General features: G+C 23.8%; 1 protein-coding gene across 1 annotated transcript; it reads right to left on the minus strand.

The window, feature by feature from the left end:
- Positions 1–12,877: 12,877 nt before the first annotated feature.
- rps1 (40S ribosomal protein eS1) lies at positions 12,878–14,158 on the minus strand. The gene is made up of 5 exons (XM_024841043.1): positions 14,068–14,158; positions 13,914–13,998; positions 13,832–13,857; positions 13,266–13,767; positions 12,878–13,213 (listed from the first exon to the last, which is right to left on the minus strand). The coding sequence occupies exons 1-5, from the start codon at positions 14,079–14,081 to the stop codon at positions 13,070–13,072; spliced, it is 771 nt and encodes a 256-aa protein (XP_024693936.1). The 5' UTR covers positions 14,082–14,158; the 3' UTR covers positions 12,878–13,069.
- Positions 14,159–14,266: the final 108 nt, after the last annotated feature.

Below are 14,266 nucleotides of genomic sequence, written 5' to 3' on the forward strand. Positions count from 1 at the left end.
AGTAGGTTTATCTTAGATTCTTTACTCTTATTATTATTCTAAGTACTTCTAGCTTTTTTATAAGTAGCTTTTAATTATTTCTGTGATTTTTTATTATTATTTTTTTATTATTAGCCTGATTAGTATTCTCTTATTATATAATCTTGTTTATTATAATTATAATATATTCTATTATTTTAGTATCTTTTCTTTTCTTTCTTAGAGATTTCTTGATATTAAGCTATATCTAGCTTTATTAGTTATAGCCCATAAGAATTACTATATCCTTGGCTTTTTAGCTATACTTATTATTTATTATTAATATTATACTAGCTTGTTCTCTGGTTATCTTAGTACCTATTATCTGACTAATTCTTATATCTAATATTAAAATTAAATAACTTGTTATTAATCTTAATTACTTATTTAATTATCTTATTAAGGGTTTCTGGTTATTTTATCTAGATTAGTTTTTCTTAAACCTCTGGTTTAAGCTCTTTCTTAAATTATATAATATAAGTATTATTATTCTAATCTAATTAAGATATAACCTATTAAAATTCTGAGGTATACTAGCTAATTAATTTAAATTATTATAATTATTATAATCTTTATTCTATATTTTAAACTATGTTAATATCTCTAAATATTATATAAAATTATTCTTTAAAGTTATTATAACTCTTAAACACTTCTTTAATTTTATTACTTTAATTACTTTTAGTATTATCCTGGAAGTCCCTAATATAAGATTTAAACTAATTAAATACTAGACTCTTCAGGTATATAATAGTAAATATAATTTTATTAGATTTAATAATAAGTCTTTCTTTATTTATCTTTATATACATGTCTATTTATATTAGGAATATATAAAGCTTGGAATAAGTATTATTAAATATCTCTAGTAATTTAACTTTAATAATACAGGTTATAAGTTATTTTCTTAAGATTATAATATATGCCTGTAGCTACTTAATTATACTAATAATATTTACTAGAGTTAGTCTTATGCTAGTATCTTCTTGACTACTTCTATTACTAGCTCTAGGAATTAGTATGATTATTCTACTATTATTTAATATAATAATATTTTAAATTATTTTAAGTTAACTTAAGACTTTATTTATATTAACTAGTATTTAATATATCAAGATCCTAGGATCCCTTCAAGCTTCTGCTATACTAGTATTAATAACTTAGATTATTTAAAGTAAAGAGCACCCTGTAATCTTCCTATTAATTATTAATAATAAATTAGACTAACCTGAGGCCTTATATAATAATTATATTAATTATATTAATTAACAAGATAATCTAATAGTCTAAAGGTAATTAATAAGCAAGAAGAGAAGTAAGGTATATTAAATATATATACTTAATACTTAATAGAGTATGAATAAGTAGAAACTAGACTAAATAATAACTTAGTAATAATAATATTATTAAATATAACTAATTAAACTATAGATATAGATAAATAAGTATTCTTATATATTCTTTCCTGGCTACTCCTGTGGTAACTCTCTTGTGGTTACTTCTAGAGTTACTTTAATTAAGTGTCTCTCTTGGTGCCTACTCCTCTGGCTACTCCCTTATAATAAGCATGGAGTAGGTGATTATATTATATAACTACTCTCTCATCTTCATGTTAAGAGTAGGTGATTGTATTATATGACTTATAATCATCTTTATATAAGGGTTCTGATCCTTATATCAATCAATTAGCATCAGGCTTCTGCCTGGCTGTGCCGCCTTCATGGGGTATTAACCTTGTTGGGTTTCCGTAACATATAGCTTAATATTAGAGTATATAATAAAATTAATATATATATATATATATATATATTAAATCATAATCTCTGGTATAATATTATTCTAGGGAAATCTTAGATTAAATAATATAATAAAATTATTAATTATTAAAAAATATATCTAAAAAACTCTAGAACTTAAATTAAGTATTTAAATTTATAAAATCTAAAGAACTATAAAAATTGATATGAAATATTTATTATTATATTTAGTACTTAGATAAATAAAAATTAAAAAAACCTAGAATTAAAATATTAAAATCCTATATATTAAGAAAAGAAAAGAAAAGAATTAATCTAAGCATAAGACTATTAGAATAATATTAGAATTACTTACTATTTTTTAAACTTGATAATATAATAATATTATTATTATATTAAGATTCTAATATAGACCACTTAATAAAATTATTATTGTATTAAAATAAAAAGATTCTAAAGATTTCTGAAAGATCTTTCTTTATATAACATATTGAGGAAAAAAACTAATTATATTATAAAAAAAACATATGAAATTATTAGATAAGTTATTTATTTATATAAGTAACTTTTATAATATAGTCTTAGTACTCTTTATTAAAAAAACTAGATAAATAATTATAATTTTATATTACTTACTAAGTATTCAATATACTTATGAAGACTAATATCTACATTTCTTAATTTATAAAATATTTAATTAAATTAGAAAAGCTAAGTAGTTTATTAAACTAGATATATTAATTATATCTTATAAAATCTAGATTATAAAAAAAATGAATAATTATTAATATTTTAATTATAATATAATTCATTTAAATAACTTATAATCTTAGTCAGACTAGTAAATATATTTAATATTTTTTAAACATATATTAATTAGACTCTTAAAGAATACTTAAATTAATTTTACTTATCTAAATAATATACTTATTTATATTAATAAATTATAAGAAGAATATTATAATTATATAAGAAAAATCATATATATTTCAAAAAAAGATAAGCTTTTTTCTAGATATTAAGAAATATAAGTTTAATTACATTAAGGTAAAGTATCTGAAGTTTATTATTATAGCTAGAGAAGAAATCTTTATAAATTCTAAAAAGATTTATATTATTCAAAAATAATAAGCCTTATTAATAATTAAAGAAATAGAAGAATTTATTAATCTTATTATTTTTTATTAGGAAATTATATTTAACTTCTTAGAGTTATCAAGATTACTTTATATTTTAATTAAGAAAAATATATAATTTATATAAATTAAGGTTTATTAATCAAACTTTAAATATCTCAAAACTATGTTTATAATAGAACTAGTATTAGCCCTATTTAACCCTGATCTTAGAATAGTAGTAAAAACTAACTTATCAAGATATAATATAGGAGGGTGCCTGGCCTAGTAGAGTAAACATAAAATACCCAGGACATGTATTATACTAGTTTTACTTACTTCTTCTTACTACTATAGATAATATACTCTAACTTACCTGACATAGCATGCTCTTAGTCTTTATTAATAGTAAAAAATAATAAATATATACTAGCAGGAGGAGTACAGAAAATATGAACTAATTATTCTTAACTTTAAATAAATAATATATTTAATAAATTAGTCCCAAGCTTCTAGAAATTATTAATAATAACTAGATCAAGAATATTTCTGTTCTAAATAAGATATCTTATAAGAATAATAATTAAAATAACTTTATAAAAGTAGGACAGGATAATGATATAATAAAATCGTAATATAATAATAATAAGTGTTATTAAAACTAGTAATATAAATAAAAGATAATATATATAAAATAAATAAAGATGAAAGATAAGAGAGTAAAGTTTTTTTTTTTATTAATATTTTTTATAAGTCTATTTTCTTCTTTTTATTATACTAATATTATCATACTAGTAGATAATAATACTTAAAAATAAAATTAATTTTATTAATATAAATTTATTCTTATTACTAGCTTTATTATTAATATTCTTTATAAGTCTTATTATACTTATAATATTATTTATATTATAAATTTAAAGAGTAAAAACTATATTAAGTATATTTATTATAGTTAGAAATATATAAAGTAATTATATAATAAGTAAAAATAAGAATCTCTTAAGTAGAATTAAAAATATTTAGTTAATAATTTAATTAAGACTAAAAAATAATAACTTAAGTATTCTTAAAAGATATTATAAATTATATCTAAAATTCTTTAATTAAGAAAGTAAGAAGAATTTCTAAAATATTATAATAATTAAATACTTAGCTATAATTTCTTTATAATAAAATAACTTAATAAAAAGAATTTATTAAGTATTAAGAATCTTTAAGAGCTAGATTACTTAGCTAATATCTAAGATAATATTTAGCTTATTATAATATTAGATATTTCTAGTTTTTCTTAAATAATAAATAATTCTTTCTTCTGGGCAAATATTAATTTATTTATTAATAATATTATTAAATTAATTAATAATAACTTATTAGATTCTTAATAAGCTTTTATATATTTTTTAAGATATTATAATTTTTTTATTTAATTAAGTTTAATAATTTTATTTTTAAGCTTATAATTTAATTATAAATCTAATATATTAATTTAGTTATTTTTACTATTTTTATAATACTAGATTCTAAAATTATATTATAATAATATTTTTAATTATCTTACCTGTTTTTATATTCACTTAAAAAAAATAAGATTTTTATAATTTATTTTAATAATAATTTATTACTCTACTTCTTTAAAATAAATTTTTATATTTTAAATATAATAATAATTACTAATAATTTCTTGTTATAAATAGTTATAAATATTATAATTTAGTTTTATTTAAATTAACTTTTCTAAATAAAATATAATTAATTTTAGCTTATTATTATTTTATGGTTAAATTATTCTTATTTTTATAATATAATCTAAAGTATCTATCTTAATTATTATTTCTTTTTTTAAATTATATTATATTAAAACTAGTATAATTATAAGTTAATATTTAATATTTTCAAATCTTTTTTAATAATTATTTATTTAATTAAAGTTCTCTGTCTTCTTTATTAGATTAAAAAATAAATCTAATTTATATATATAATAATAAATCTAATTTATATATATAATAATAAATAAATTTATTATAATAATTTACTAATCTTATAAAGTATTATAATTTCTTATAATTTTTTTATTATAACTAGTTTTTAATTACTTAAACTTTATTCTTATTAATATAAATTCTTTTTATAAAGATTTTAATATTCTAAAAAATTTATTTTTATAATATAAAATTTATATTTCTTTAATTTATATTATAGTCTAGTAATTTATAGCTTTTATAATATTTATTTAATATATATTTTATATTCTTTAAGATTCTTTAAGAAGATTAAGATATTATTAAGATATATAATAATAAAAGTATCTAGTAATTCTCCTAGTATTTTATTAATAAATCTTTAGAATAAAGCTAGTATATTAATAAGATTAAATAATATAATTAAATATTTATAATAATTATATTTTAATTTAAATATTATTTTTTATTTATCTTTTTTAGTAATATATAACTTATTATATATATTTATAATATTAACTTTTATAAAGATCTTAACTTAAGCTTATTTTATATTTTTATAATTAATAATAATATATATCTATTTTTAATTATAACTTAATTAAGTAACTTAGAATTTATATATAATTATAGATTTTTATCTTTTTTTAATATAAATAAAATAATATATTTTACTAGTAATTTTAATAGTTAAATTTTTTTTTTACTAGTTATTTCTTAATATATATTTATAATATTTATAAATTTTTTTTTTAATATAAGATAGATTTTTTTATATATTACTTAATTTCTTTCTTTAATTAAAATAATATAATTATATAGCTTATACTCTAATAATTTAAAATTTTTAGATTACTTAAATAATTTCTTGAATTTTTTATAATCTTATAATATAATAATTTATTATTATTATTACTTATATCTTAATATTATTAATATTAATTTTCTTACTTATAAGTCTTTTAATAACTTTTTTTAATATTATAATTTTATAATAATTTATTATTATATCTAGTACTTATTTTAATAATCTTATTAATTAATCTTAATAACTTAATTTTATTATTATTAATATTTATATTATATAATTATTAATAAATTTATTCTTAGATCTTTTAGCTAATATTTAAGTCTTTTATTTTTAAATATATTATTAAGACAGATATTCCTGCTATTTATTCTTATTTTAAATAATTATAATTTATAAATTAAAGATTATTTATTTTTAATTAATTTTTAGATTATAATCCCTGAGCTATAAGATTCTTAATATTATATTATATTACTTTAATTATATTATATTAAAGTTTATTTTTTTTAAAAATAATTAAATATAATTATAAGAATTAGTCCTAATTTAATTATAAGATAATTTTCTAGATTTTTATTATTTAATTTTATAATAAGTTTTAGATTAGTTTCCCTAATATCTTTAATACCTAGTTTTTATTAGAATTAAGAGTTTATAAAGTTACTTATTATTTTAGAATTAAGTATTACTTTAGTTACTTATTTATATACTTATATAATAAATTTAATATAAATTTCTTATTTTATTATTATAATTTATTTCTTATTTTGCTAGTTAAGTACTTATTTATATAATAATAATTATAATAAATAAGTATTAATTTATTTATTATTATAGTATATCTTATACTTATTATTATAATATTATATTTATATTATATATTTATAATATAGATATTATAAGTAATTTTTATAAAAATATTATAAATCTTAATAACAGTATATTATTTTTTATTTATTTATATTTTTAATATTTCTAGTAAGTATTTTAATACTACTTATTCTATATTATATAGTCAGTAATATTTATTATAATATATTATTTATAATAGTTTCTTATATTATAAGTATATTCTAAAATAAATATATAAGTATTATTTATAGTTATAATATTTATACTTAAGTTATAAGTTTATTATAATACTAGATATTATTTTTTTAATATTAAATATATTATATTTCTAAGTATTATATATATTTTTACTAGTATATTTTTTATAACTTATTAGTTTTTTTTTAATATTCTAGATTCTAATAAATATAATTCCTAATTTTATTATAGATATTTATTTTAATAACTTTATTAAGCTTTTTAATTTTATTAATTATAATTAATTACTTTCTTAACTTGATTAATATTTATATAATATCTTATATATTAGCTTTTTTATTATATTTTTTAATAGATTTCTTTTATTCTAGAAGCTTTTAAGATATATTTATTTTTAAGCTTAGTTTTAGATCTTTTACTTAAGTATTAAGTTCTTTATTAAGTAAGTTAATATTATTCTAGATTATACTAGGAAATTTATTTTTTTTAACTAGCTTATTTATATTAATAACTTTCTTTATTAGATATTTATTCTTATATAAAATTTATTATTTTTATTATTAGACTTTATTATTTTATTTTTTTTATTAAAATAGCTTTAATTCTTTATATTATAATTATTATTATTATTTTATTAATAATTACTTAGATTATTTATTTACCTAATTAATTTTATAAATTATACTTAAGTTTTTAGTTAATAAGTCTATTTTAGATTTTTTATCTTTATTATTATATTAAATATTCTTAGTTTTTTTATAAGTAGCTTTTAATTATTTTTATAATTTCTTATTATTATTCTTTTATTAGTTTAATTAATATTTTTTTATTATATAATTTTACTTCTTATAATTATAATATATTTTATTATTTTAATATTATTTTCTTTCTTTAGAATTTCTTAATATTAAGTTATATCTAGCTTTATTAATTATAAGTTATAAGAATTACTATATTCTTAACTCTTTAATTATATTTATTATTTAATATTAATATTATATTAACCTGTTCTTTAGTTACTCTAGTATTAATTATTTAATTAGTTCTTATACTTAATATTAAAATTAAATAGCTTATTATTTATTTTAATTACTTATTTAACTATCTTATTAAGAGTATTTAATTACTTTAATTAAATTAATTTTTTTTAAACTTCTAGTTTAAGATCTTTAAATTATATAATATATATATTATTATTTTAATCTAACTAAAATATAATTTACTAGAATTTTATAATATATTAATTAACTAATTTAATTTATTATAATTATTATAATTTTTATTTTATATTTTATATTAAATTAATATCTTTAAATATTATCTTAAGTTTTTCTTTAAAATTATTATAATTTTTAAATACTTTTTTAGTTTTATTATCTTAGTCTAGTTTAATATTATTCTAAAATTTTTTAATAAATAATTTAAATTAATTAAATACTAAACCTGATAGATATATAATAATAAATATTATCTTATTTATCTTAGTAATAAGTTTCTCTTTATTTATTTTTATATATATATTTATTTATATTAAGAATATATATAGCTTAGAATAAGTATTATTAAATAATTCTAATATTTTAATCTTAATAGTTTAAATTATAAGTTATTTTTTAAAGATTATAATATATACCTAAAGTTAATTTATTATATTTATAATATTTAATTAGATTTATCTAATACTAGTTTTATTTTAATTACTTTTATTACTAATCTTAAGAATTAATATACTTATTTTATTATTATTTAATATAATAATATATTTTATTTTTAAGTTAATCTAAGACTTTACTTAAATTAACTAGTATTTAATATATTAAGACTCTAGAATCCCTTAATATTTTTATTATATTAATATTAATAATTTAAATTATTTAAAATGAAAAATATCCTATAATCTTCTTATTAATTATTAATAATAAATTAAATAGATTTAAGATCTTATATAATAACTATATTAATTATATTATTTAATAAGATAACTTAGTAATCTAAAGATAACTAACAAGTAAGAAAAAAAGTAAGATATATTATATATATATACTTAATACTTAGATTAAATATAAATAAGTAGAAACTAGACTAAATATATACTTCTCTAGCTACTCTCTAGAAATAAGTATAAAAATAAGTAATTATATAATATATTATTATATAATACAGGGATATTAATCCTATTATTAGTTAATTAATATTAGACTTCTGCCTGGTCATGCCACCTCCATAGGGTGTTAACTATATTAGGTTTCTGTAATAATAAACTTACTTTAATATCAAGTAAATTAATTATAAATATTAATCTTATTTAGATCTTATTTTCTAGAGAAGATAAAGAATATTATTATAAATCAATATTGAATTAATATAAATTCTTGATTACAAGTCTTAAGAACCCTAATCAATTAAAATATCTAAGTTACTTGATTCACTGCTTATTACTGACCAGTAGAAACAGATATTATAATATTATCTATTTCTTCTTGTATATAGGCGCAGCTAGTTTAATTATTAATAGCCACCCCTAACACAAGTTGATTCTTACCCACTGTCAAGACCCTAGGATCCCTTCTTGCTCCTGCTGTACTAGTGTTGGTGACTTGGGTTGTTCAAGGTGAAGAGCGCCCTGCGGTCTTCCTGTCAGCTATTAACAATGGGTTCTATACTAACCTGAGGCCTCACACAGTGGCTGTGCTAATTATATTGATTGATAAGGTGACCTGATGGTCCAAAGGTAACTAATAAGTAATAAGAGAAGTAAGGCGTGTCAGGTGTGAAAACCTGATTACTTAAGTTAAGTATGGACGAGTAGAAACTAGACTGAATAGTAACTTAGTAATAATAATATTATTAAACACGACTAACTAAACTGTAGATATAGGTGAATAAGTATTCTTATATATTCTTTATTCTATATACTCCTTGCCTACTCCTGGGAGTATATCTGGGATAGAAGCTTATAGCATGTTCCTCCACGTAGCTACTCTGTAGCTACTCCTTGGGGTATATTGGGAGTAGGTGATTATGTGATGTAGTTTCTTGTGATGCAGGGATCCCGATCCTGTAATTCATTGATTAGTGTCGGGCTTTTGCCTGGCTGTGCCGCCTTCGTGGGGTATCGACCACGTTAGGTTTCCGTAACACCCACCCTGAACCCACACTAAGTCATACTAAATACCACTCTATTATATACTCCTTACCTAATTATTCTCCTGTCTATATGATATAGACTATAATAAAGTTTATAATTTTAATAATTATTACCTTTTAAGTCTATTTTATTACTTATAAAATATTAATTATCTTTGATTTATAAAACTAGTCTTAGAATTTTTAATCTTAAATTTTAAACATTATTTTATAATTTTTAATAAGTTTCTAAGTTAAATTAATATTCTAGGAATCAAGATATAATTAAATAACTTTTATAAAAAAAAGTTATAATATATAACTAGCTTTAGTATTATTAATTAACCTAAAAGCTTTATTATTAAGTTTTTATATTTAATAAAAAAAATAATATATTTACTTATCAAATATTTTATCTAATATTAATTTTAATATATTTTATAAACTTTTTTATAATAAAAATATAATTATATAAACTAGTATTATTTATTAAGATTTATTCTAAAGCTATAAAAACTTTATTTATAATTATTATTTTAATAAATAATTTTATGGATATTATAAAAAAGTATCAGGCTAAAATTATCTAGAATTATTATTAAATTATTTATATTAATATAAGATAATTATTTAGTTATCATATCTAGTTTCTTTAATATAATAAAATAATAATATGACTCTTTGGGTATTTCTATAAGTAATTTTTAAGTTATAATATACAAAGAGTTTATTAGATTTACTATTATAACTAAATAGTCTAATAAAATTAGTATCAATAGTAGCGCTTGAAGGTATGAGTAACTAGCAAGAAAATAAGTTAAAAAGGACTTGGTTTAGGCAAGAAATTTTAAGAATTTGATTTGTAATCAAAGAGATGTTTAACTAGAGCCTATTATCTTATAAATCTAATTTGGACCCGGATCCGTCCTGAAGATATATTAGGATAATTTCAGATCTGGATCAGAGCAGATCCTTTTGAGGCATACAGACACGCGTGAATAGCGGCATCAGTTGATACTCAGTATACTCACTCAACCAACATGTGAGAGCTATATGTGACTAACCTAAATAGGAATTGATTCGATGGAGTGGGGCACCGGGGATCGGGCATCCTTGCGGGCCGGGCTAGAGACAACTTATAACTACACCAATGAATGAGCGACTTCTAAGAACCCACCACAAATCTTTAGCGAAAGCCTCAGCTGTGTACCTCACGTCGTCACCCTTCGGTAGTCGCGTTTGGTTGATATCGTGCGATGCCCCTAGAATCAACGCCGGGGGCCTTCCAGTACATCTTTTGCCGCCGCTTTCCCATCCGAATGTCACCTCATACCGACGGCCGTACCGTTCATACTAGCACAGAGCATGATCAAGGGTCAAATTAATGTTTGAAATTTTTTGACAGAACAGGACTTACATTCGTTACGTGTTGTGTTTCCGACAGCCATTGGGGCCCAGGTACTCATCGCCGGCTTTCTTCGCGTCCTGTTTGGCAGCACCACGGATCTAGAAGAAACCCGTTCCCTCGGCTACCCGTATGAGGTCGGCGGCCTCATAGTTCTTCTAGATACGGCAACATTGAATGTGGCTGCACAGACTATTTCATCAGGTGTCGCCGATTCAGATATGGAGGCGAAGTCTACCGGCTGTTTGGGGTTGAAGCTAAAATTGCCAGGAGGAAAGGCATGCTTATGTCCAAAACCCGACTATGCCGGCAATCTTTTTGCGTCTCGCAGATTGGATCGTTCGGGCAAAGAATTCATTAAGTCAATTTCGTAATCCCCACTTGGACAGGGAATCTCGGGCGTACGGCGTATCACGCCAAAGTCTGTCGTCGACTCCGATAGGAAAGGACATTCTACTTCTCAGAACGAATGCAAAAGTTTGCATCAATCATGGGCTCTACATTGCTTACGAAGTCACGCTGACCATTATCATAGATCGGCAAAAATACGTAGTGCTATGACCAGCCCAGCACAATACTTCCATTCCCTGTGGGATACCACCATGATTTGTCTTTAATCGAAGGAGAAGATACCTGAGCTCACCAGTCGCTCCGGCTATCCTACCATCTCCGCATGGGCGCCTTATAAAAAGGTACTTGATGGGCATATACTTTTCGCCATAGCTCTCAATGCTCAGACAGGGAATTGGAGAGTTATCGAAGATACCAAGGTCACTCCTGAAGTGGCGAATGCAGTGCTACTTGGTAGCGAGTGCATTTGGGACCGTCAAGTCAGCGATCAGGCCAACGCTGTGGAGGTCGAAGGACGATGTTGACAATGCTGTAGGTTACTCAGGTTCAGTTCTATGTGTCGGCACCCCTGCGGATCAGTATGGCGAAGCTGTAGTTTTCCAGAACTACGAAACTGGTATCAGGATGTGGGAAGGACAAGGGTCCTCGTTGGTCGTAAACATAAAAGCCGGTTTTCTCTTACCCCATGAGATACGTAAGTCGGTGATTTTGGCCCCAGTTACCAAGCAACAAATCGGTCACAACAGTGTATGTGGCACGGGGAACGTCTTATTAGCAGAAAGACGGCATTTGTCAAGTCCCTGATCTCATAGGCGTTAGCTAGTTTTTTTTTACAATCATGAGATCAACCGGTGCTATTACTAAACGCTGTGCTCCATTACTCGAGAAGAACCATTAAGAAACTGATTATAGTCATGTGAACTCGTCTTTGTTTTCCGTTTCCCCCTTCTTTCATTTTATTATGCTTTTCTTTTGTATCAATAACTTATTACTATCCTACAACGCACCGATCTGAGTTACAAAGAACATGCTGGGATACTGAAAAATAAGACGGGAATGTCAAATTGGACTTGCATAATCAGTAGGGTGGAATAATTTGCATTCTAGCCTTATGGCATTCTAGCCTTATGGCAGAGATATGGCATAATGCATCGACGTTATCGTGTCTCGCGTGCGTCAACAGCCATTTGATAATGGTTGTATCGTCATATACCAACCCCGTGCGCCTGATATCAAAAGACGTACAAAGACTCAGCCTCTTATAGAGAGAATTTTCGACGTAAACATAAACATTGTAAATTTTAGAGAATTGATCACCATCACTATTTCAAAGTAGAAACTAGCGTATCAATTATTGATACCAATGATTGTGTAATACGGACAAGCCTTTCGCATTTCATTCCTATGAATTGACGCTGCATTTGTTGCGGAAAGCCATAGTGAACAACCTCTACCAGTGGGCGCTGGCGTATTTTTTAAACATTCTCCAAAACCTGCTCCTTGAACTCCCTCTCAACCTTCTGGCCCTTGTCATCGGTCGAAGATTCGCCGTGAAGGTTAAGCAGCGCGCCAAGGTCGAACTTGGGGGACTTGAGGAGCTTAACCTTGCGGATGTGAACCTATAATCTGGTCAGCATAAATCCGATTACGCGATTCTCATCAAAAACAAACATTCTGCAGAGGATAGATTCCCTGGGTCGCCTTCTCAATCTCGCGGCCAATTCCTTCAGGGATCAGCTTCGTGGTGAGTTGAGAAAGAGAGCAGCTGGCGGCCTCGCGCTGGATGATCTCAGTCATCTTCTTCCGGATAGCGCGAATCTGGGAAGACCGTGCGTAAGTGGTCTTCTTGATCTGGTTGGGGCGTCTCTTCGTGAAGGCAATGGCGAATAGACGGAGGAGATAGTCATCGGTGGTCTTCACGGTGACGTTGGCTTCGATAAGGGACTGCCATTTGCGGACAAGGGAGCGCAGCTTGTCGGTCGTGAAGTCCATGCCATGGAAGTTCGTGAGGCAGTTCTTTCCCTGGACTTCATCCACGCGGAGCTTCACTTTGCGGAAAGCATGGTCTTCATCGTTCTGCAGGTCGGCAAGGGAAACCTCGAAGATACGGCCCTTGAGCGAATCGTTTGCGTTCTTGAGACCAGTAGTGCGGTTTACCAGAGTTTTTCCGACACTTATATCTCGTCAGTATAAATAACGGGGGGAAAGGTATTGAGGAGTTGCAGGTCTAGACGTACTCCCTGATCTGGAAAGTCGACGGCGCCTGGGAAAAGTTAGAGACGCCAAAGACAATGGGATACGAGATCGATCTGGACTGACCTTGACAGAGTACTCATCCTTTCTGGTAAAAGGATCAACTGTTCTCTTCTTGATGCCCTTCTTGCCCTTGGACAAGCGCTTGTTTCTGATGACAGATCAGCAACGGGTACTTTTGGATTTCAAGATCACATCGCGTGCTTGGGGTAGCTCATACTTTCCAACGGCCATTGCTGCGTATCTGGTCTATCCAATCGTGATTGAAGACAGACAAGTGTTCACGCCGCGCGGTCTGGTGGAGGAGTCTGTACGGTCGGCGCTTCGTGCTGCTGGGTCGACGGGTAAGTGGTGAAAAGAAATCCCACAAGAAAAGTTGGCTAAGCGAGCGTCGGCCCTATCACCCGATTACATAATAT

This window comes from Aspergillus campestris (genome assembly GCF_002847485.1).
Source record: "Aspergillus campestris IBT 28561 chromosome Unknown P168scaffold_4, whole genome shotgun sequence".
Taxonomy (NCBI): domain Eukaryota; kingdom Fungi; phylum Ascomycota; class Eurotiomycetes; order Eurotiales; family Aspergillaceae; genus Aspergillus; species Aspergillus campestris.